General features: G+C 58.5%; 10 protein-coding genes across 10 annotated transcripts; 8 read left to right on the plus strand and 2 right to left on the minus strand.

The window, feature by feature from the left end:
* Nucleotides 1-340: 340 nt before the first annotated feature.
* COLE_01656 (uncharacterized protein) lies at nucleotides 341-2,407 on the minus strand (the record flags this gene model as incomplete). The annotated part of the gene is made up of 2 exons (XM_018424247.2): nucleotides 341-1,859; nucleotides 2,157-2,407. 2 exons carry the CDS (start codon nucleotides 2,405-2,407, stop codon nucleotides 341-343), a joined length of 1,770 nt encoding a protein of 589 aa, XP_018276101.1.
* Nucleotides 2,408-3,574: 1,167 nt separating this feature from the next.
* COLE_01657 (uncharacterized protein) lies at nucleotides 3,575-4,788 on the plus strand (the record flags this gene model as incomplete). Its single annotated transcript, XM_018424246.2, has 3 exons — nucleotides 3,575-3,773; nucleotides 3,962-4,251; nucleotides 4,390-4,788. 3 exons carry the CDS (start codon nucleotides 3,575-3,577, stop codon nucleotides 4,786-4,788), a joined length of 888 nt encoding a protein of 295 aa, XP_018276100.1.
* A 3,667-nt stretch (nucleotides 4,789-8,455) lies between these two features.
* On the plus strand, nucleotides 8,456-9,605 carry COLE_01658 (uncharacterized protein; the record flags this gene model as incomplete). The annotated part of the gene is made up of 3 exons (XM_018420521.1): nucleotides 8,456-8,961; nucleotides 9,009-9,285; nucleotides 9,330-9,605. The coding sequence occupies 3 exons, from the start codon at nucleotides 8,456-8,458 to the stop codon at nucleotides 9,603-9,605; spliced, it is 1,059 nt and encodes a 352-aa protein (XP_018276098.1).
* Nucleotides 9,606-10,197: 592 nt separating this feature from the next.
* On the plus strand, nucleotides 10,198-10,569 carry COLE_01659 (uncharacterized protein; the record flags this gene model as incomplete). Its single annotated transcript, XM_018424245.2, has 1 exon — nucleotides 10,198-10,569. The coding sequence occupies one exon, from the start codon at nucleotides 10,198-10,200 to the stop codon at nucleotides 10,567-10,569; it is 372 nt and encodes a 123-aa protein (XP_018276097.1).
* Nucleotides 10,570-11,289: 720 nt separating this feature from the next.
* COLE_01660 (uncharacterized protein) lies at nucleotides 11,290-12,376 on the minus strand (the record flags this gene model as incomplete). The annotated part of the gene is made up of 3 exons (XM_018419796.2): nucleotides 11,290-12,084; nucleotides 12,134-12,290; nucleotides 12,357-12,376. 3 exons carry the CDS (start codon nucleotides 12,374-12,376, stop codon nucleotides 11,290-11,292), a joined length of 972 nt encoding a protein of 323 aa, XP_018276096.1.
* A 190-nt stretch (nucleotides 12,377-12,566) lies between these two features.
* On the plus strand, nucleotides 12,567-13,572 carry COLE_01661 (uncharacterized protein; the record flags this gene model as incomplete). The annotated part of the gene is made up of 2 exons (XM_018425563.1): nucleotides 12,567-12,946; nucleotides 13,059-13,572. 2 exons carry the CDS (start codon nucleotides 12,567-12,569, stop codon nucleotides 13,570-13,572), a joined length of 894 nt encoding a protein of 297 aa, XP_018276095.1.
* Nucleotides 13,573-14,464: 892 nt separating this feature from the next.
* On the plus strand, nucleotides 14,465-16,234 carry COLE_01662 (uncharacterized protein; the record flags this gene model as incomplete). The annotated part of the gene is made up of 2 exons (XM_018419794.2): nucleotides 14,465-15,079; nucleotides 15,113-16,234. The coding sequence occupies 2 exons, from the start codon at nucleotides 14,465-14,467 to the stop codon at nucleotides 16,232-16,234; spliced, it is 1,737 nt and encodes a 578-aa protein (XP_018276094.1).
* A 738-nt stretch (nucleotides 16,235-16,972) lies between these two features.
* On the plus strand, nucleotides 16,973-17,626 carry COLE_01663 (uncharacterized protein; the record flags this gene model as incomplete). Its single annotated transcript, XM_018419795.2, has 2 exons — nucleotides 16,973-17,428; nucleotides 17,462-17,626. 2 exons carry the CDS (start codon nucleotides 16,973-16,975, stop codon nucleotides 17,624-17,626), a joined length of 621 nt encoding a protein of 206 aa, XP_018276093.1.
* Nucleotides 17,627-18,276: 650 nt separating this feature from the next.
* Nucleotides 18,277-20,255, plus strand: COLE_01664 (uncharacterized protein; the record flags this gene model as incomplete). The annotated part of the gene is made up of 4 exons (XM_018425562.1): nucleotides 18,277-18,333; nucleotides 18,370-18,933; nucleotides 18,971-19,053; nucleotides 19,508-20,255. 4 exons carry the CDS (start codon nucleotides 18,277-18,279, stop codon nucleotides 20,253-20,255), a joined length of 1,452 nt encoding a protein of 483 aa, XP_018276092.1.
* Nucleotides 20,256-20,903: 648 nt separating this feature from the next.
* On the plus strand, nucleotides 20,904-23,232 carry COLE_01665 (uncharacterized protein; the record flags this gene model as incomplete). The annotated part of the gene is made up of 7 exons (XM_018424244.2): nucleotides 20,904-20,951; nucleotides 20,982-21,107; nucleotides 21,141-21,358; nucleotides 21,394-21,823; nucleotides 21,863-22,268; nucleotides 22,303-22,457; nucleotides 22,492-23,232. 7 exons carry the CDS (start codon nucleotides 20,904-20,906, stop codon nucleotides 23,230-23,232), a joined length of 2,124 nt encoding a protein of 707 aa, XP_018276091.1.
* Between the last annotated feature and the right edge of the window lie 234 nt (nucleotides 23,233-23,466).

Below are 23,466 nucleotides of genomic sequence, written 5' to 3' on the forward strand. Positions count from 1 at the left end.
TGTATGTTGTACGGTGTAGACGATAAGGACGGAATGTGACTATGCTTATTGAGGGTGACAGCCAGGCTCGATGGGCATGCTGCATCTGTCGAATTGGTAGTGTCTGCCACGGATCATGCTCGGCAGCGCAACGGATTGTCATGTCAGGCTTCCTTATCTACAGGCTTCATTATCTACAGGCTCCTCCTGAAAGATTGCGTTGCTCCGTTTGATACACTTGATATACACGCACCTCTCTGTGCACCGTGTTCGTGCGTGTTCGTAACTGCGATGCATATGGCTACTGACTCTTTGATCGTCCTACACGGCTACCCGCCTAACCTAATACACTACACTTGGCCTATTGGCCCGGGATGATGCTCTTGAAGCGCTTGCGGAGCTCGTGCTTCTGGATTTTGCCGGTCGACGTCTTGGGGAGCTCTGGGACGACCTCGACCCACTCGGGGCGGGCAAAGCCGGGGAGGAGGGGCTTGACAAAGGTCTTGAGCTCGACGTGGAACTCGTCCTCCTTGCCGGCCCACTTGGGCTCTGCGTGAGGGCGGAGGATGATGAACGCGTGTGCGCGCTCGCCGAACTTCTCGTGCGGGCGAGCAACCACCGCGCACTCGAGCACGTCGGGGTGCTGGTAGATGGCGCTCTCGATGGAAAGGGAAGATGCGTTCTCGCCGCCAGAGATGATGATGTCCTTGGAGCGGTCCTGGATCGAGATCATGCCGTAGGGCATGCGCACGGCGAGGTCACCAGAGTGGAACCAGCCGCCCTCGAACGCCTCCGCGGTCGCCTCCGGGTTGTTCCAGTACTCCTTCATGACGATGTTGCCGCGCATGACAATCTCACCGACCTCCTTGCCGTTCGGGGTGACGTCCTCGTACCCCTTGGAGGGGTCCGACTCGGGGCGGATGACACGCGCCTCGTCGGCGCCGACAAAGGCGTGCCCCTGCATCGCCTTGCGGCGGTAGAACTCCTCCTCGTGCAGCTCAACCGCCCACTCGGGGTGCTGGATGCAGTTGGTCATGGGGCCGTACGTCTCGGTCAGGCCGTACACGTGGATGACCTGGATGCCGAGCTTCTTCTCGAGCGTGTTGATGAGGAAAGCGGAGGGCGCGGCGCCGGCAACGAGGGTGCGGATGTCGTGCGTGATCTTGTGCGCCTGCGGGTGGTTGCAGATGCCGATCTGGACAGTGGGGGCAGCGCAGTAGTGCGTGATCTTGTCGCGGCTGAACGACTCCCAGATGGGCGAGTAGTCGCCAACGGAGCGCAAGCATACTTGGCCCGAGGATGCGGCGGTGACAGCGAACGGGAAGGTCCAGCCCATGGCGTGGAAGGCGGGCAGGATCCACAGGTAGGTCGACTCGGTGAACATGCGCGACTCCATGGCGTTGGAGAGCGCGGCGAGGTACGTGCCGCGGTAGGTGGTGACGACGCCCTTGGGGCGGCCGGTCGTGCCGGACGTGTAGCAGATGGCGTAGTTTGACTCCTCGTCCTCGATGAGTGTGTGGCCCTGCCACCCGATGGTGTCGGCCTCGTGCCGCCCCTCCTCGATCAGCTGCTCGTACTGGCACGTGGGGTCGCGGCCGCCCGAGTCCTTGGACACAATCACGGGGCCCTTGAAGTCGGCGGCGAGGTGCGCAAACTCGTGGTCGGCAACCACCATGACGGCGCCAGAGTGCTCTAGGATGTAGTTGACCTCGGCCTTGGTCAGGCGGATGTTCATCGGGACAATCACGCCGTGCACCGCCGGCACGGCCTGGATAAGGTCGAGAATCATCGGCACGTTAGGGCAGATGACGGCGACGCGCTCTCCAGGCTTGATGCCGCGCTTCTTGAGACCGTAGGCGAGCGCGCACACGCGCATCGCCCTGGGATTGTTAGCGGGAATTTCGGGGAGGCATTGTTCCGCTCCAGGCCAAGCAAAGACAAAAAAGGTTGTCTGGGAGCTGCTGCAGCGCGCCGCCGAGCATCGCCAAGAGCGGGATACACGTCGCGTGACCTTGCCGCCGTATGCTTCTGCGACATTTCTATGCAAACGGCAGACAATCACAAGGCCTGAGCGGGCGAGCGATGGATGGGAATGATGTCCAGTGCGCCATCTCGGCGCCCGGATCAACATTTGGGCCGATATATGCCGATCTCGCGTCCGTGGATTCGACACTCACCACTCCGAGTAGGTCCATTCGACGCCGATTGCGGGGTGCTTCATGGCGATGCGCTGGGGGCGGATATAGGCCGAGCGGAGGAGGAAAGTGAGGGGGTTGAGGGGGGTGTTGTTGACGGGGCGGCCCTTGGGCAAGGAGGCCGCATACTTGAGGCGGTTGGGGTTGAAGAAAGTGTTCTCGCCATCGAGCTGGCTGCCGATGTGCTGGAGGCGGCCGGCTGCCTGGGCCTGGGCGTCGTTCTTGCCAGACATGTCAAGGTGTATGAGTTAGGGGCGGATTTTTTGCACAAGAAAGAGAGGGAGAGAGACGCGGGAGCTGTGGGGCTTTGACATAAGTATGGTTGAGCGGGTTGTGCAGGTGACTGCAAGCTCGGCTTTGTGGTGCGGCTTATGCTGGGTGGGTGCCACGAAAGATTAGACTTAGCCGGAAAGTGGAGGGCGAAATGGGCGCCCCACATCCCCGCACCTCTTGTGCCACTCTACGCCCGCTCCAGCCCCTGGGTAAACCTTGGCCCCGTTTGTTCCCACTCTCTCTGCACGCGCTTCTTGCCTTCCATGCCCGCCACGCGCTCCTCACGCTCCTCGCGCTCGTCTACGTCGTCTCTGCCCCATTGGTCGCTGAGCACACGCACCCGCCCGCATAAAAGGGACCAGGACCCGGCGCACGCGTATATCCTGGAGGGTGATTGGGCTGCGGGCCGTGATGCCGCACCAAGACCCCGGTCGGTGTGATCAGCGATTATCACATGGGCACATGAGCCGCACCCTCGGGCCAGGCATTATACGCCGCCGAGGTGAGGCGAGGCTGGGCTGGGCAGGATCATGGCCAGGACCAGGAGAGATAGGATACCGATGTAGTGGTGGGAATAATCGGGCGAGAGGTGAACCAGAGTCATGGAAACAGGCGAAGTGAGAGGCCGGCCTCGGCTAGCGCTCAGTGAGATCAGCGACCAATAAGCCGTGCATTTTCAAGAGGCCGAGGTCGACGGCTCGCCTAAGTTGATGCGTGAGCTGCTGAGCCACGTCGCCGGCCGCCAGACGAGCTCGCTTGCAGGTTAGCTCCGCCGGCATGACCGCAAATGAGACGGCATCAGGTTCGGTCCAGCGCCGAAGGATCGCGACGGATGCATGGGTGTTAGTCTGGGTTGTCCGCGTGTCCGAAGCCGTCTCCGATGCGATCGGTAAAGGCAAAGATCTACAATCTGCGAGAAGGCCCAGGCCCAGAATGACGCGGAGAACATGCTCCTTGTCCGACTTTTCATCTCTCATCGCTGCCCCACTCTACTATGCCATGCCCTTCCCACGTGAGTATCTGCTTCCGCCATGGGCACCTCCACTCCCTACCAGAATTTCTGAACCGCCATACCGGCGTCACAACAAGTCATCGATTCCCACCTCCACACTCACCCCATCTACACCATGGCGTCCGTGTTCAAGGCGACCGAGTCGCTCCAGAAGAAGAGCAAGGGCAAGAAGCGTGCCGCTGCCGACGAGAAGGCTGGTGTCGTCGAGAAGAAGCGCAAGGACAAGGTCCTCCTCCTCTCGTCGCGCGGAGTGACGCAGCGCATGCGCCATCTCATGGCCGACCTCGAGGCGCTCCTCCCGCACACGAAGAAGGGTGAGTTGTGGTGTACACATGTGTTGGCTTAGTGCTGACGCGCGTCCTGCCTATATCACGGATCGCTTCGCTTCATTGCCATCACTTTCACCTCATCCATCTATCTCATCGTCTGCCTCATGCGCACTCCGTTCTCACCTTCCTCGTCGCCTGGCTCATGCCCACTTTATGTTTACTCACCTTCTCAGACTCCAAGCTGGACTCCAAGTCGTCTCTTCACCTCCTTAACGAGCTCGCCGACCTTCACTCATGCTCAAATGCCCTCTACTTCGAGGCGCGCAGGCACGAAGACCTCTACATGTGGGCGTCGCGGACACCCAACGGGCCGTCTGTCAAGTGCCACGTGCAGAACATTCACACGATGGACGAGCTCAAGATGACGGGTAACTGCCTCAAGGGCAGCCGTGGAATTTGCGTGTTTGACGGCGAATGGGACACTAAGGAGGAGTGGAAGCTCATGAAGGAGCTGTTCTCTCATGTGAGTGGGCAGCGGTGTCAAAGGACGGTGTAGCTGTATAGGCTGGAGCTCGGGCTTGGGACAAGGCGCTGAATGGCCTGTCCGGCAATGGTTTCTGAGTGCCGTCTTTGCCTTGAAATCAGACAACGCTTACACCAGATCTTCTCCGTACCCCGGACCTCGCGCCGGCTCAAGCCCTTCATCGACCACATTCTCGTCTTCAGCATCCTCGACAACCGCATCTGGTTCCGCAACTACCAGATTATCGAGAAGGACCCCCTGCACCCTTCGGGCCCTCCCCAGACGTCGCTGGTCGAGATTGGCCCTCGTTTCGTGCTCACCCCTATCCGCATCTTCGAGGGTTCGTTTGGTGGGCCGACCGTGTTTGCAAACCAGGAGTTTGTGACGCCAGCAGCGACGCGTGCGAGCATCAAGCGCGAGGCTGGGCAGAAGTACCGCGCGCGCAAGGCGGTCGAGGACGAGCGCGAGGACCGTGTCAAGCGTATCCGGGCCGATGTTGGGGAGGACGAGCTCGCTGTAGACAAGGTGTTTGCGTAGGCGATTCATGTATAGTACGAGATGCATTAGGGTTAGACTCCCACGGTCGGGTCGAGTGCGAGGGGAAAGGGGAGTAGAGGGAAGAGGGATGGAAAGGTAATGAGTATCGCTCATTCACAACGATCATAAGTGAAGTCTCATTATACGAGCCCGGACCCCCTCGCTGCTCCCAGCGTCTAGGCCTTTGTAGCCCCGCATCTGCTTGTAACATCTCCACCTCTGCCAAATGCCATAACGTCTCGAGACCAACAGCAACTTGCCACACCTTGACCACGTGGGAAGCGCCGATTTCTCCAGGGTGCAGGGTGGTGGGTAATAAGTGAGCGTGATATGTAAATTGAATGAGCATTACAATATCTCAATCAAACAAACTGTAATACGTGGATGAAATGAGGGAGGCGCAGCAGGGGCGGAGATCATGAGGAGGATCGCAAGAGGAGGCGCGGGGGCAACAATGCAATGCCATGTCCCAGACCCTGTGTCCTCGAATGCGGGACGGAAGCACATCCACTAACTGCATCTCAGTGCATTTCAATCAATACTTAATGCATTATAACAAATGTGCACGCGGTGAATTCAGGGAAGGACGCGATCCACCAGCTCAGCGCAGCTGATGACCTCCAACGCGACTTTCTCCTCCGCCATCAACTCGTCGGCAACCGTCAACTGATGGCGACCACACCATTGTGTTTACAGCTTAAGCTCATTGCATGCTCGAGTCCATGATTCAGATTCGTCACAACGCGCCTTTTTCTCTACTTAGAGAACTCTTTAACTAATTGTAATGCATTCTGATACTGCGACTCAAGTTGCCGCCACCCATAATAGAGCGGGCTCCACCGTAGCACCGTACTGAGGAGAGAGAGCCCGCCCTGGACACGCCACGCCACCAGCAGCCAGGTTTCATCCCGTCCCATCCACCCGTCCTTCCTCCTCTGCTCCTCCTCATTCAATTCCGTCACTCACTCACTCGTCTTCACACTTCCTCCATCTCCTCCTCACTCCTCTTCATCAACAATGGCAGAGAGCTCAAACTACGACTACCTCTTCAAGGTACGTACGCACCGCGCTACCTTCCATCCTCCCTCTCTCCTGCGCGTCCCATCGCCTCCCACTTCCCCCTTCACCCTCCTCCCTCCCCCCTCCCCTCCTCGGCCCATCGCTCGTGCGCTCACATCAGGTCGTCTTGATCGGTGACTCGGGTGTCGGCAAGTCGTGAGTGTATGACTCCAGTGATGCAGACCAGCCCGACTCCGAGCGCCTTCTCATGAACGGCGTCGCCATCGCAATCGCCCTTAGCACGAGCGCTGGCGCTTGAGGGAAGGGCTGGCACGGCCTCGACGTGCACGCGTGCTGACTGCGCCTCGTGCTCATATACAGTAACCGTGAGTTTTCACCCCGCCGACGTGTCGTTGCGCATGCGGGACCCATGCCGCGCAGCTGCGCGCGCACAAGAGCACAAGTGCTGATTCCAGTTCTTTCGCGTTTCACCCGTAACGAGTTCAACTTGGAGTCCAAGTCCACTATCGGCGTCGAGTTCGCGACCAGGAGCATCAACGTTGACGGCAAGACCGTCAAGGCGCAGATCTGGGACACCGGTGCGTCATTCAGGCAGGTGTTGGGCGCACATCGTCACTACGCTGGGCCGCTGGGGTGTTATTGATCGAGGCTCGCTCCGCCGCCCCTGCCTTCCTCGTCATATCGCGTTGCTAGCGACCAAGTCCCAGGCTAACTTCAGCCGGCCAGGAACGCTACCGCGCCATCACCTCGGCTTACTACCGCGGAGCGGTTGGCGCTCTGCTTGTTTACGACATTGCCAAGCACTCAACGTACGAGAATGTGACCCGCTGGCTCAAGGAGCTCCGGGACCACGCCGACACCAACATTGTCATCATGCTCGTCGGCAACAAGAGCGATCTTAAGCACCTCCGCGCCGTCTCCACCGACGAGGCCAAGGCCTTTGCCAGTGCGCCCAAATCAGCGAGTTGCGCTAACATGCAGCCGAGCAGGGTCTTTCTTTCATCGAGACCTCGGCATTGGATGCGTCCAACGTCGAGGCCGCCTTCCAGAACATCCTGACGGGTGAGCTTGGTCCCACCTCAAGTAAGCTGACATTAGACATCTACCGCATTGTCTCGTCCAAGTCGCTCGAGTCCTCAGGCGACGTCATCAAGCCTTCTGGCGGCGAGACCATCATTGTCTCTCCCTCGGAGGGCGACGGTGGCAAGCAGAACAACGGCAAGTGCTGCTAAACGCTGCTGTGCCGCGATGTGCTGCACCCATCGGCAGCTGATAGCTGAGCCGTATTGGTGGTGAGACGAGTAGAGAGAGTCTAGTGAGGAGGGGACGCTGTGACGACCTGTAATACCGGGCGTTGTCCAGTCGCCTGGGCTGCGGCTGGCGATTCGCCTGTTAGCTACCGAGGCGGTATCTTGTGTCCACCACGCTGTGGGGGGCAAGGTGAGCGCTCTGCATGCTGGCGAAATGTACTCTTTTACGGTAAAGGGGAGGCGATGTTGTCAGTTGGTGAACGTGTGGGTGTGGCTGTGCTGGAAGAGATGGAACTGACAGGACGGACAGCGGAGATTCAAAAGACAGATCGGATCAAGGAGTTCGTCGTTGTTTGCCGCTGACGTTTCTTTGACAAGGGGTTGACGAGACGGTGACGAGGAGATGGCTTGCTGTTGAGTGGTGATGCACTAGACGAGCATACGGGCACGGGGGTGTTTCGTCCGAGTCTGTTCTCAGACAGGGGAGCTGGAGGTCCGAGCGGGTTATGGAAAAGATCAGGCTGGGGTCATGGGAGTGGCGAGTTGAACAAGAGGGGGATGTAACAGCTGTGAGCTGCGAGTCTCCCGCGGGCCACTGAACAGTAGCTGTTGAGGTATCACCTCGTTGAATTGAGTCGGAGCGTCCAGTATGAATGTGGGAGGAGGCTGTGCCTGGGTGAAAGAATGGATGTACGGGTTAACGGGTTGGTTGTTGGTATTGAAACATGCCAACCTCGTCATAACACTCCTGCCAACTCAAACTCGTCTCTTCTCTCTCTCCCCGACTCTCTTTAATCTTCCATCCTCTTTCTCTTCATCTCTCTTTTCTTCATTTCTACATTCACAAACCTCTCTCCCATCTATCCATCCACCATATCCAAACACATCTCTTGCATCTTGCCTCCCTTCTCTCCAGGCAATCATGTCTCCCAACCAAGGCGTCCGCCCGCCCAACCCAGGTGGTCCCCTCCACAACGCGCACCCGCCTTCGCCCGTGTCGTCCGTGTCGACGGCTAGTCACCCCAGCGCGTCACCTCGCCTGTCTGCTGCGGCCCCCGCTTTCCGCCCCACGACACCCACGCGCGCGTCCACCCCTCCCCTGTCCCCCGCTGCGCCTTCCTTCCACCCTACTTCTCCCCCTCTCTCGCCCTCCGCCCCGTCGTTCTGCTCCCAGCTTGCCGGGAACGGCGGGGGAGCTAAAGCTGGATCCGGGTCCGCGGTCTCGGGGGCGCCTCTCGGCCGCGTCCCGAGGCCCAGCAGGAAGCATACACTCGACGAGATGCGCGCAACGCTCATCAGCCTGGGGATGGATCCAAAGGGCACCAGGGAGTCGGTGTACAAGTAAGTTTGTAGTGTGCAGTCGACAATCATGAGGATAGACTGACCCAAGGCGCTTGATGAGGGCATTCGTCGAACAGCGCGATCGAGATGACGAGGTCATCAACGCCGCTGCTCGCGCTGAACGCGCCGCCGCTCTCGCCCAGGCCGGTGCGCTTCGCGGCGTCGAGCAGCCACACACTTGGTACCTCTGCTTCGATGTCGAGGCGACGTGTATGGCCGGGCGCGGCCAGTTCGACTACCCGAACGAGATTATTGAGTTCCCCGTTGTCCTCATGAGCTGGACGTGCGAGTGGGGGGAAGGGACGGACGGCCGCAGGCGCGCCACGAATGCACGCATCGCCCACATCGACACCTTCCACGCCTATGTGCGGCCGACATGGCGTCCGATGCTGTCTAACTTTTGCACCAACCTTACGGGCATCCAGCAGAGCACTGTCGATGCGTCAGAAACCTTCCCCGAGGTCCTGCTGCGTCTGGAGGGCTGGCTGAGTAGATGGGGTCTGCTGGAAAATGACGAACTCAAGAACGCCATGTGGGTGACGGACGGCCCATGGGATCTGCAGTGAGTTGGCTCGTCGCTAGCAATCTCGACCTCGCTCACACATACAGGGACTTTGTGCCAAAGCAGCTCCACATCACGCCAACTAACCCTCCACGCTACCCAAAGTATTTCCTCGGACGCTACTTGAACATTAAGGAAGCAGTGCGGACAGTACGCGCAGAGGAGCAGCGGCGCCATGGTCTCTACCTCCCAAACCCATCACGCATCACAACCGGGCGCCGTAGCCGGCCCCGGGGTCCGGCCCAGCCGCCTCTCACCATCGCGGACCAGCTTACCGCACTTGGACTGAGCGCTTTTGAAGGTCGGCAGCACTCGGGCATCGACGTAAGTTCTTCACCCTGGCAACTCCAGCAGTACTGACAGAGTAGGACGCAACGAACATCGCGCGCATCCTGCAAGCCATAGGCGCCCGCGGCGTGCACATTGAAGCCAACGCTACACTTTCACTCGCGAACATGCGCCGCTACTCGTGGATGGGGCGGCCAGGGGAGGTGATGTGGAGCAAGCCGGCTGACCCGCTCAACGTCGAGGCCAGCCTTGCACAGCTGAGTCTCACGGACAAGGACGATGCCAGCGACGGGGCGAGCGACGGTGCAGGGGCGGCAGCGCACCGCCCGCTCACGGCCATCTGCGCCACTTCGTAACTCGCTCCCCCGACATTGTAACGCGATATTGTCTGTCTAGTGTTGACACCATGTGCAATTGTAGTATAGTGTACGCGATAATGACCATTCAGATGCGTGGCAGGAGTGGGACAGGACATTAGTTTGGCGCGCAGCCTTCAGAGAGCAGCGGCGTGGTCAGACGAAAGAATTGGACGTAAGCCTGTGAAGGGGCTGGTAAACACCTCAAGCAGGCAGTTTCTGCCCCCTCACTCCGTTGCCACCCGCACGCACCACTCTGTACTCCAAGCGCCATTCCACCGACACACGCGGCATCGGCGCCTCAATGCATTGGATACCCTCCAATGATGCTCTGTCCTTCCGGCGAGGAGAATCCATGAGTACTGACGTTGGACAATTGAATTGGAGTAGAGGTGGCGGGTCGTTGTGTCACTCTACAAAAATCAACTCAGTGGGTGCGCAGTCGCGGGCCACCATCAATACAGCTGCCAGGGCGACCGTAGAATGCATCTTCAACGTCAGTAAACAACCGCCCCGACTCGATGCATGCTACAAAAGCGCCGTGGCTGGCTCGATGCATCCATGTCTTCTCCCTACCAACGCCTCGCCCAGCATGTCGCTGCGGGCGCGCTCGCCGCCGCTGCCCCCACCACCACCCAACTCACCCTCGCCGCCGCCCCCCTACGACGCGCCACCCGCCTACTCCCCCGCGGTGTACACGGGTGTGCTCTCCCTCCCGCCGCGCCTGCTGCCCTTCGCGCCCGAGATCTTGCGCGTGCCCGGCGGCGCGCTCCTCCCCCCCTCGCCGGAGACGATCGTTGGGGTTATCCAGATGATGGGCGCCCTCTCGGGCGCGCACGACCCCGAGACGCTCATCGACATGATGGGGTGGCTCGAAGTTTTCGTGCCCCTCATCCCGGGCGCGATGCTCAATCTCGGCATAGACTTTTTCCGCGCACTCGCGGGCACCGAGCCGACCCAGTGATTGGTCAACAACGCCAACCGATTAGTTGGGATGCATGATGTTAGGTCAGATGGGCTGTGTGATTCTTAATCTTCGTCAAAGAGCATTGCTACAATTGAATGCCAGCCGCCGGGGTAGTTCGAAACCAGGCGACGTCATGGAACAATTGTTGAGAGTTGCCACATCTTGCAGCGCACGCCGATCTGTTGGTGAGGTCCAATTCAGTAATTCAGTTAGCAGCGACTCGACCTACTCGCCATTGCAGAAGGGCCACTGTGTGAGACATGCCTCCAGGTAGGGTTGACTGAAAGTCTCGCGCACGATTTAACTTCCGCTTCATGGTAGTACATCATCTTTGCGACTTGAATTCCGCAAGCCATCGGCCATGTGGCCACCCAACCGCAATGTACTGTACGTGGATCCAGCGGGTCTGTTGAGCTGCGTGGTCTGCCGTCCTAGTCTTAAGCCGCCTCCTCCCTGGTCGTACCATCTTCATCGTCTGCTGACTTGGTCTGGCCCTTCCAGACCACGAGGCGAGCGACCCAATGTGAGGCAAACGGACGGTCCGCATCCCCATGCGAATGTTGCACCGATTGATACGCCAGAAAAGGAGATGGTGTATCTGCCGCAGGGAGCTCATAACGACCTCTGGCGCATCGGCGCATGGTAGCCGGCGGGTAGCAATGGTCCCGTAGCGCAGTCAAACCGCAGACTAGAGGTAGCCCGTGTGTGTCGAGGTATCTACTCGCTGTCGCTGTCGCTATCGCTGCCATACCCCGCTAGTCCACCGAGCGCGGACACTGGCCCTGTCGCTCCGACCGCCTTCTTATCTGTCGCCATCGGCGGCGGAGAAGCCTTTCGCGGTAGCCTTACACGCCGTGGAAGACTAGTGTCGCTAAACGCATCGTACTTGCGCTTGGTGTTGGTGCGGATCGTTTCGCCGAGCTCTGCAACATCGCCTTTCTTGTTCACGACATCCGCCGCGAGCCCGCGTCCGAGTCGTGCAGCAGTCCACTCGGCACCTGCACCACCTTCCTCGTTGTCGAGATGAACACCGTCGTGCAACGCATAGCGCTCGCGCACCCCGTCGTGCGCGTCTTGTCGCCTAAGTGCTTCCTTCTTCTCCTCGCGAAAACGCGCTCGCAGCGAGCGCGACACAGCCCATGGGTCGGCGTTCAGGCGGTCGCTCGCGGCCATCAGCTCGTCAAGGCGCGTCTTAGTCTGGCGTGCGGTCGCGACCTGGTCTGTGTCCTTCTCCAGCGTTGAAAACGCGTCCGGGTCTACTCCTGCTGCGGCTTGTGCACCCTCCGTGTCCCATGCCGCATGGCCTCCGTGCTCCTCGGGGTTCCAGTCGCTGTCCTGTCTTCGCGCGCCCTCCTCAATCACGTACGCCGCGTTCTTAGGGTCGGTCCGGATTTCAAACCACCCCGAGCACAGGTGACACTTGCAGCGGAACGCGTAGATCGGTGTCGAGTAGTAGTTGCCAACCTTTTTCTTCTGCGCGTTATACCGCACGCCGGCGCCGATGTGGTTCTGCTGTCAGTTCATCAGCAGGAAGGGAGAAAAGGTTGTGGTGGCAACGCACATTGCATGTTCCGCACCAGATGTTGAAAGGAAGCTCAAACCGGACAACGAGAACGCCCTTGTCTATGTCCTTTGCGCGCTTGCCGAGCGCATGCTTCTTGCCCTGGTGCGCGTTAAGCGTGGAAGTCTTGCGCGGGTCAAAGTCAGGTGGAATGTAGCTGGATGTCAGCAGCACTCATAGACTCATATGCTGCAGTCGAGCGCAAGGCAGCATGCAGACACACCGACTGAACCCTTGGCTCATGATGCCGGGCGGATTGAGAGTGCTGAGCGCGGAGGAGCGAGTGCGCGGGAGGCGGGATCGAGTGGAGGATTGTGCGATTCCAAGATCTGGATTGTTGTTGCAGCTCAACTCCGCCCTTCAATTCTCATTCCGCCCATCTCGTCACTCAATCCACCACAGCCACACATCTCAACGACTGTCCTCTTCATCCATGGGCTCTTCAGCGCCCTACAGCGATCAGACTGCACCTCTCGAAGCCGAAAGTGCATTCGCATGGCGTCGGCAGCAGTCAGACCCCTCCACACTCTCTCCTGCACTGGCTCCACCAATACCAGAACCACCTCTTCCTCCGACACCCCGTGAGCCCCAGACTCTCCTCATCCTTGCAGGCCTCCCCGGCGTCGGAAAGAGCACATTCGCTCACGCACTTGTGGCGGCCTCCAAAGCGCCAGGGTGGACTGGTCGCAGGTGGATCCGGACGAGTCAGGATGACTCGCGCTCTGGTCGGCGCCAGGAGGTGGAAGCCGATGTGCGTGCAGCGCTGGCCAGCGGAGCAAACGTCATTGTGGATCGAGTAGATTTCAATCCTGAGTGAGTACTAGGCCGCGCGTTGTTACCTCGGCGTCGTTTCTTTACTCCTATCGTCACCTTCATCTCGCCGCCGACGCCACGCTTGCTGGCCACCCTGCCAAGCTGACATCAGGCAACGAGCACACTTCGTGCAGCTCGCTATGGAACGCAACCCCCGACCCCGCGTTCGCTGTCTCGTCCTCACAGCGTCTGACAAAACTCTTCGTGAGCGCCTGGAGGGACGTACAGACCACCCAACGCTGCGTGACCCAGCGCAGGCTATCGGCGTTCTGGGGCGGATGCGCCGGGAATGGGAGGCGCCACGCGCCGGCGAAGGTTTCGACCGTATCCTGACCCTGCGCCAACATGATACACCGTCGGTGTGGAGCGGAGACGAGATCGTCAACGTCCTCCAGCGCCTCGACAAATCAATGCCTTCTCGTGCCTACAGCGCGTATTCTGGTGGTCACGGCTTCGGACATCCACACCGGGGACGCGGCGCGCCAATCCGTGGTTCATATGGTGTTCGCGGTCGCGCACTTGCACCTCGCGGCGGCATGCGAGGTGCACCCCTTGGTCCGCCGACATACGGCGCACGGCCTTGGGTGCCCCAGCCTGCGCGCAACGCGGCCCCGGCGCCGTGGTGAATCATCCTTTGATAGAGGCTGCAAGATGCTTGGGTCGCGAATCGTGCGATGGGGCACCACCACCCTGCATGGTGCGAAGGGACACCGACCCCCTGGCATTCAATGCTTGTCTTCGCAACAACAACAACACTCCCTTCGTCGCACATTACGCTCCATCTTGGTACCATCCTCCCTCTTCAACCTCACCACATGGGGTCGCCATGAAAATTTCGCTGGCGCAGTTTGCGTCCAAAGTCTGGGAAGCCATCAAGCCTCCAAAACCGGAGCTCGGCTACTTCATGCCTGACGAGCAGAGCAATGCTATTCGCAGCTGGCGTACGGTGAGTCCTCTTTCCTTCTGTCGCTGACGTCTAGAAAGTTGCATCCAGCATTCTACTCGATCCGAACGAGCTCGATGCGCTCGATCAGCGCAAAGAGCGCGATTCATTCCAAGAGTCTGAGACATGGGAGTCAATGACGGCGACCAGCGCACGCGAAGTGGCCGCCGAACGAGCCGCCGAACGAGCCGCTGCTGAGAAGACTAAAGCCAGAGCCGTTAAAGGGACACGCAAACGATGATCGGAACCAACCCCTGTCGTCCGAACAGACGACTGGCCCTCGGCGCTCCGTGCTTATGCATGTGTGTAGACGCGCACTGAAGAGGCATTTCTGGAGCAGCTGGACGGTCTGTACGGCCACGCCGACACGCCTCAAGCCACGCGTGTGAGCAATGGTGTCCTGGTGTCGGCGCACTGACCAGGCCCAAACACGCATGCCCACGCCGCGAAGAAGCTGAAACAGCTGGTAGGTCGGCAATGCATGCCAGATCCCAATTTTGCGGACTGCAAGGAGCGGTCAAAAAATCGGGTTGTCGCAGGGTAGTGGCTGCGACGGTGGCGCATGGCCTAAGCTCATGTGGCGTCGGTGGAGGTCCTTCGGGGCATGCACGTCGCAACATGTGAACAATGATATCCTCGCCTCCTTGTCATTCTCTCTCTCACTCTTCTATCTGCTCGCCACTATGACCCGTCCTCTCAACGGTCACCGCGGGACTGAAAGTGCATCGAGTAGTCGACCTCCAGCGAACCAGGACGTTGATTATCTATCAGCGAGGCCGCTACTGCCTCACTCCTCATCGGATGGTCGTATTGATTTGGTCCACGACAGATCACGAACAGCCAACCACATCAATCGTCGTTCTGGCGGTTTCTATGCGTTAGCGAACGGTTTCTCTCACGATTCCGATATCGAATATCGCGCAACCTGGGCAGGGAGCGATCACACTTGGCAGCAAGGAGGGCTCGCTTCTCAGTCTCAGCAGCGGGACCACCAGGACCATGGCAGAGTTGATACTCGCGCAAACCGCCTCCGAGATGCCCAGTTGCAGAGCTTGGCACCACCAGCCCCGAGATCGAGGATACACATACACACAAGACATCGCACGCCAGCGGATGCTCCGCTCACGGATGAGGCTGCATTCCGCACCAATGTGAGCGCGTCGGTCACACAAGCACCCTCCGCGAAACCAGTGAGTCAATATGCACGATCATGCTGACATCAGCTACCTCTCCCATTCAGTCATGGCATGATGTTCACAGTCGACGCTCTCCTGGATGACTCTGAGGAGGTGCTCGAGGAAACCGCCTTCGCCTCCACCGCGAGAATCTCCGCACGCCACCAGTATCAGCTGCCAGCCTTTGGATCGTTTGGAGACTTCCAGATTCAAAATCACCACCTTTTCACCTTCCCAGATTCCAATGTGACGCCGAAGGGGAGTCCAACTGATTCGTGCACACCTACCCCAACTGCCACCACTTTCGCCGAGTCGCATCGACGTAATCTAAACGATGAGCTGCGCAAACTGCATCCTGCCGCACAGAGACATGCCGCACAAGCAGTCGTCAATGCCAACGCGCTCACAAAGGAGATGCTGTCTGGGACGGAGGAGTTGCTCGACTTGCTGTCGAAGCTCCGCAAGGAACCAAGCTCACCGCGCGTTACGACCTCCCTTCAGCAGACGTCCCCATCCGTTTCGACATACATACCCCCTGTTCAGCGTCCATCATCGGTGCACTCCGTCACTGCAACCGGCGTTTCGCGTTCAGCCTCCGTCCGCACCATCCGCAACATGATCCAGCAGATGCCGTCCTCGCGTCGCGCCACCATGCTCTCCACAATCACCATACCTCACTCGGACGATAGCGACGATGGCGATGCGACCACGGACGGAACCACCACCGGGACAGACGGCAGCCATACCACAGGGACAGACTCAAGTCCCTCGAGCCCCGAACAGCGTCCAAAGGTTCGATACAGCGAAGAGCGCGCTCTGGGCTCACTGTTGGAGCTCATAGAGCAGCGCGGTACCACACAGCCCCAGATCGACGCGCTTCGTCGGCTCATGCCCCTTCCTCCAGCGGGATCACGCCAGTCGACTGGCCCGCGCCGCTCCTTTCCCCATCGCGCACACACCAAGGTGCGGCGGACCCACAAGAAGCGGCGCTCTAAGAGGGACAAGGATCGAGAACAGGGTTTGCCCCGCCTTCCTTCTGCGAGTGGGAGTGAGAGCGATGGTCTCGGCTGGGACATGTGGGAGGATGTGGGCAAAGATGACTTGAACGACTTCGTCAACGAGATCATGGACGTCGCACAGTGGTACAACCTTCATGAGGAGGTCGTGTAGGTTGGCGTGAGCATGAGCTTCGAGTTTTCAGAGTGAGTAGTGTGACATGTACATTGTGTTTATCGCACAGCGCGAGGCTTCGTGTGAGTGCGAGCAGGCGGTCAATCGTCCAACCCGTGTTGCGCACGCGAGTCATCAATCGATCACTCCCTGCCGCCGGATCTTAGGTGGAAGCAGCGCCCTCCTTCCCACGTTTGAGATGTTGCGGTGATGGCCCCTCGCACTTCGACAGTAACTGGCTCTGGGTGTGCCAGGGTTGAATGAGCCGACGCGCTCGACGATATAAATCATGATCTCACCTTCCTTCTCCGTTCACCATTACACACTTCCCAATCTTGTCAATTGCCCTCCTCGAGTTGCCTCATAATCATGGCCGGCCGGATCGCTCGCTCCATCAAAACAGGTGTGAGTTCTCCTGGTCGCATCGCTGCCGTTAACGCTTGGTAGCTCGTTGCTGACGGCAGGTCGCTCAGACCTTCGACTCGGCCCATCAGGTGATCGCCTGGCGTGCGTCCGACTATCACTTCTTCCTTCCTGTCCCGCTTGCGTCCGCTCATACTCACCATAGTCAAGACGGTTGTTGCAGACAACCGTCATCTCCGCAATCAAGTCGGCCACCTCGAGCGTAGCATTGACATTCTCGAGGACGGGATTCGGCTACTTCGCGACCAGCTCGAAACAAGCGAGAAGGAGGGTGCCAAGCGCTATACCGACATTGTTCACCTCGAGCACGAACTCATGACTCTCAAGCTCAGCTGGGACAACATGGCGCAGCGACTTGCAGCTGCTAACCAAAGGGAAGCGGCTGGAGGCGCAGCAAGTGAACTGTATCAGTGCAAACGGCAGATGGAGGAGGAACAGCGGCAGCATGACATGGCCCTGAGGATTGCCCAGTACGAGAGCCAGGCCGTGCACGACGCTTGCCTGGAGGAGATTAGCCGCCGCGTCGAAACGATCGAGCAGAGCGAAGTCACGATCGCTCGTCTGCGCCGGCTGATCTCCGAGCAGCAGGACCAGATCGCAAGGCTGAAGGAAGCGCTTGATCGCGCGTCGCAAGAGCAAAGGATTTCATCCCTGCAACTATCCAACTTCCCACAGAACTTAGTCGCCGGCCAGCCGCCCCCTACCCCAGACGCAGAGTCGCTTCCTCTGCCTTATGGTGCCGATGCAGGTGCATACGAGGAGAGCCAGACCGTGAGCACACCCATTCAACTGAGCTGATGAAAGGTCGAGTCACGCCCCAGCGCTCAGCGTCCGTCTGAAGTCTTCGGAACGCAGACTACGCCGAACGACAACGACGGAACTGAGGATTACGCTGATGGCGTGCTGTTCGACGACGGGCTCATTCCGTCGGAATCTTGCGAAGCAAACAGCCATCCGACTCACAACTAGGAACCCTATGTTCCTCGGCAAATGTAGGTAGTGATTAAGCAACCATGAGCGTGTCGTCAATGGCTCGCCCATACACAGTTCGTGATGACATCGCCCAAGGTGAAGTATTAGTACTGCAGATACGTCTCTCCCACCCCCGCCGGCTCCCCACCCCGTCTCTTCCGCTCTATCGGTTCCTTGGTTCATTTCCTGCCAGTGACGAGCGCGTCGCATGGCACGACTTGGACATTGATTGAACTTTGTGTTGTTGTACTCTGCTCATATGCTACATAGACTCACAAAAGTCGCTTCCTGTTCTATCGTTCTAGCAAGTGTGCTCTCCTCTTCTTCTTCACTTGCCGACCGCATCGTCAAACAGTATGGCGAGGGTCAGACGAAGCGGCTAGAGCCCACGCCACGCTTGTGTTGCAATCAGTCTTGCCTGTGCCTCTCGCCACTCGTCTATGCTCTCGCCGCATGCGACACCAGTCGCTCCTCTAAACTTTGTCGCTCGAGCAAACAAACGGCGTTGCCGAAGACAATGCAGGTCCCCTGTCTGATCTACCCATCATGGTGGTTGTGTACCTCGTCACTTCGCCTCCAGCACATCAGTCAGCACCAATGAATAGATACATGAGCGCTCCAAAAATCTGACAGCGCCAGCACTCATAATGACCAAGCTCAAAGTCACAATCCAAGTGGACGACGGCCCGGTGCGCCACATGGAGGTACCCCTATGCTCCCTACGCAGAGTTTGACTGCAGGAAACCAACCTCCTTGGCCCCAACACCGTCTGGTCAATGCACCTGCGCACTTTCCCCACCACCACAGACCCCAACTTTACTGCGCTGGCTAAGAACTGGGCTCTCAACGCCATCGTGCGCGTGCGCATTCTTCTTGAGGCGCTCGACTGGAACGTGCTTCAAAGCCGCCTTAACAATGATCCGACAGCCTATTACCACGACCCCACCCTAATCAGCACCATGTCGTCGGTACATGCAGCCTCCCTCTTACTTCTGGAGAAGGTGGGGGGCAGGATGGACGAACTCGATGACATTTTTGCCGCGGGAGAGACGCAGGTCGCGGCGGAAAAGCCGAGCCATTCCATTCCCCAGATGACCCAGGCTGTTGCTTCGACTTCCAATGCCCTCAGCCGGCCAGTCTTGTCAAACTCAGAGCCCCTGCCACAGTCCCAGTTCTCTCAGCTCAAATTTGCTCACCGCAACACCCCGCACCGATTTCGACCTATTGCACCACAGATTGGTCCCACTCGCAGCAGTCCCACACAAAAGCCCTCTATCCCGATTAGCCAGGAGGTTTCGGCCGCAGTGAGTACAAGTCCATCAACGCTGTTCCTAACGCCAGCCGTGTCCCAGCCCCTCGACCTTGGAGCTAGATGCAGACGGCGAGACAGTTGAACCTGAGTCGCCCGAGGCAGGTGGCGTATCGTGAGTTATGGCCAATGTCATTATCACTCTAACGACCAAGTTGTCGCACTCTCTAAGGTTCTTCTTCCATCTGTCCCTCCACACCAATGCGCTACGCCCCAGCGAAGTGAGATTTGCCTCGCTCCTCACCACGCAATGCAACGCAACGAAAGCACTAGAAACATATTACACACGTTGATTGATACACGCTGTTGATAGTCAGTATTTGCTTTCAATGTCTCTGTCCTCGTTGGTGGCCAGGCACCGTAGGAGTTGCGAGCTGTTCGCGTGTTCTGCTGTGCGGTGCGTTTTTCCACAAGAACCACAGCGTGTGTGCCTCACGCTTTCTCCCTCTGTGTCGATTTTTTCTTGCCACCGCCATCTTGGACATAAAATGGCCAGGAGCAGATGCACTTCGTTCCCACACCCGCCTCTCCACTATGTCTAACTTAGACAGCCGCTCCCTTACGTCCAGCGAGTGCGAGGTAGGTGTCCATCCAAACCCGCTGACGCAGATTCGCGAACTCCGCAAGACCCTTGAGAAGAGCCTCTTCCGTGAAGCAGTCTTGCAGCAACAGCTAGAGTTTGCCCGCAACGCCAACGCCGACATCACACGCGATTATGTAGACGCCACCCAGCGCGAGCTCGCCCTAAGCAAGGAGCTCAAACTGGCAGGCCGGCAGAAGTCTCAAGCCGAGCTGGAGCTGCGGATGGTCAAGACGCGTCTCACGAGAATTCTCCACGACAACGACATTCTACAGGAGCTTCTCTCCGATGGCACGGACGTTATTGAAGAGCTCGAAAAACAGCACGTCTCCGAGCTTGAAAGCGTTGCAGAAGGGGTGTCTGTCCAGACCGTGAAGAAGGCGCGTCTTCCGTGGCTCGAGGAGGACAAGAACCACTTCCTCAACTCAGTTTACGAACTGCTCGGCTCACCTTCAATTGAAGTCCTTCAGATGCACGACCGCATCAAACCTCGTGCCCAAGGAGAAGGTCAAACCCAAGGCCCGTTCAGCCCATCTAAAGACTTGGAGAGGCTCAACGGGCGGAAAGTGATGGACACGTTCACCTTTCCCCCTCGCTCTGACCGCCAAGTTGTGTGCAATGAGGCATCTCTCAGCACCAACTGCACTCGCAGGATGTCTTTCAGCACTGCAGACAAGGTCGACTGCAGTGAGCCCGCATACAGAGACGAGTCCCCCTCCCCCTCCCCTGAGCGCTAGATGAGATTCCATCAATTATTCCGCCTGCCAACTCGGTTCGAAGAAACGAGCTGTTGTTGTACATGACTTATGTGACGTTCGGTGACGATCTGGAGGCTAGTAAGGCGAGAAGACCATCAGCAAGTTGCAAGGTCCCCCAGCTGTGACACGTTTCCTGCTTCAAAGCATGCAGCACGTTTCTACAGACCAGTCGTTTATCAGCTACTAGTTCCGCACTTGCACACGTCGTCGCCAGATGCGCAGAAATAGCAGTTTCAGCAGAGCTATTCTCCCGGCTTTTAAACTCTCGGATAAGTCTCGGAGGCAACACCACACTTCGGTCCGTTCGTCGTCCCTCGTCATTTGTTAGTGAATGTGCTATTCCACGGCCGCGCTGACGCATCGTCTTGCTCAAAGTCGTTGCACGAATCCGACGGCGTCGAGGTCGTCCCGAGGCTTGTAGCCAGCGCTATGAGTAGCGGGGTAGGAGGCTGAAGGGAGGGCGGAACCAAACAAGACCGGCTGAACAGACGTCATCTCACACATCTCGGCCCGTTCGGAGGTGCGCCGATACCCACTTCCGAGCTATCGCTCATCTTGCAAACGCAGCATCCCTCACGCCGCCCATGCGGCGCACACCGCCGTCTTTCCACGAACTATCTGTTATCAATGATGTCCTATACAGCGGACAGCGGGACTAAGCGGAAACGAGTGACGGTGAGTCACTGGCGAGCCGTTCTGACCCAGCGCGCGTGCGACAAGTGCCATCGGAATGGGTCAAAGTGCAGCCGCACGCCCGGCGGCGACCGCTGTGTTCGCTGCGTCGAACTCGGTATACCCTGCACCTTCGATCGGCCGGTTAAGCGGCGTGGAGTGAGTCGGCCCACCTCTTCAGGCTGATGTCAGCCACCGGCGCGCCGCGCCCGTGTCGAGGACGGCGAGTCACCGCGCTCGCGCCCCGCATCTCTCCGCAGGCCCCAAACGCCAGGTGCAGGAACCAGTGCATCTAGCGCGAGTTCGCCGCCCCTCGAAGTCCCACTCACCTTTTGGCAACACGACGACCTGCTGGACCGCGCCACGGTTGAGGGGCTCGCTGACATTTTTCTCCGCACCATGTATCCGCTGTGCGTGAGCACGGTCTTCGACAAGCTGATACCAGTCGCCCATTTATCCACTGGCCAAGCATGATGGCGGATATACGCGCCGGACGCTATCGCTCCAACTGGGGAGTGTTTATCGTCACCATTGCGATGTGCGCCATGGCTGCCAGCAAGCTCGCCGACGGTGGCGTGCCGGGCGAAATCCCCATTGCCCTTCAAGCACGTGCAGGCGTGCTAGCCACCGAATGCTACACAATAGCTGTAGCCGCTGTCCGGCGCGATGTCGATGCTGAGCTACCCATAGACGTCCTGCCATTGCTCAAGGCGCGCTCGCTTCTTGGATGCACTTGTATGCAACGAGGGCATCGCACAGCCGCACTCGCACACTACGGAGAATACTCGATCATATCGGCTCAGGCAGGCTTTCACGACGAGGCGAACTGGCCGTCTGAGATTTCGGAAATACAGCGACAAGAGCGTCGTAGACTGGTATGTCTAGCCGTGACGACGCGACATGACTGACTTCAGTTCTGGTTCGCATATCAGGCGGACTATTACACGTCAACAACACTGAGCTTGCCACCGAGACACAGAGAAGCTCGTGCGCGCGTAAACTACCCAGCCGACGCGGACGACGACGACATTTCGGATACGGCTGTGTCGCTGCGCCTTGGACACATCTCGTTCATGAAGGGATGGAACGTATGTTCGGACTTGTATCGCATGATTGAGCATGTGTACGACAACCTGCGCGCGGATCCTGATGGACATGATGAGGAAGACCACATTACAGCGTTTCTAGCTGGCGCGAGTAACATTGACTCGCACGCCGCGCTCAAGCTCCTCACACGCCTCTTGGACGACCTCCCACCAGAACTACGACGAGTCAAGCCGATGACGGGCAATATAGAACTGGACAGACTAGGCTTCATCGGTGAGTTGAAAGGGGGAACTCAAGTTAACGGGAGCGACCAATATCATTATCACGGCGCAAACGCTAAAGATGATGCTCGCCCTCAGTGATCGCTCAAGTGTGCACCACCGCTGCGCAATTGCGAGCGAGCTGCTGGACGAACTAGCGACTCTCCCCGCGTCGTACTTGCAGGCGTCGAGCGTTACTACAGTGAGATAACCATGCCTCGTCGAATTAACTTCAGCTCCAACATCTCGCGCACGTTGGACACCTCCTGTCGGGCGTCATTGACGGCCCCCTTCCAGCCTGGACATACCTACAGGTTCGGAACATTCTGCTCGTGTTGTCAGAGTTTATCCGAACACTTGAGGCTGGGCGACCTACCCCCTGGGACCTCGCGACCAAACTTCGTGAACAGATCGACCGCATCGACCGAAACATGATACAGGCTGAGACCGCCACAATCCCTGGGCTGGCAGATAGTCTGATACGCTCTGTTGGCGCTTCCGCGGACAACGGCGCGAGTGTATCGTTGTTGGGCGCCGGAGCTTCGACATCAGCCCCGCCACTCCCTGACCCTCCAGCCCCACGACCTGCGTCAACTAGCACCCGTATACTTCCGGTTCCCAACCGCATGATCTCTATCGAGGCAGGGTTAGGCTCACATCTCTCGCCTCTTGGTCCCGCAGAGTCTATATCCCATCCGGTGGCCGACGAGTCGCTAATTCAAGACCCCCTCGCGGCTCTCCCAGTCAGAGATCTCATTCCCCCACACGATGCGCTGTCCGCTCTTCAACTAGGCAGTGACCCGACAGTGTCATCTTTCGATGCGCTTGGCTTCGCCGCGTCACAAGGCATGTTCGAGTCTGGTGGAGCGTCAATGGATGACGCCCTTATCGGCGAGTTTCTGCGCTACTGGCCGGCTCACGGCATGCTGGCCGATGCAGTGCATGAGGGTTCGCCATATCCAGGGGCGGGCATTTGAGAAGTGTTAACCCGTGGACACCTATAAGTGCAGATGATTCATGACATATCTAGATAACATTGTAATATTGAAGGTCCTACTACGGTCTGGGCTTCTGCATTTCTCGGGTCTTCTTCGACTGAGAACGGCGAAGCCTGCATGAGCAGGATTCTTGAGCGTGAAGCGCATTCCAGTACTCCTTCTAATATTTGCGCGTGCGACCGTCCCATGGCTTGCCATCGAGATGCTGGCGGT

The sequence above is a fragment of the Cutaneotrichosporon oleaginosum genome, assembly GCF_008065305.1.
Source record: "Cutaneotrichosporon oleaginosum strain ATCC 20508 chromosome Unknown ATCC20508_contig01, whole genome shotgun sequence".
NCBI classification, from domain to species: domain Eukaryota; kingdom Fungi; phylum Basidiomycota; class Tremellomycetes; order Trichosporonales; family Trichosporonaceae; genus Cutaneotrichosporon; species Cutaneotrichosporon oleaginosum.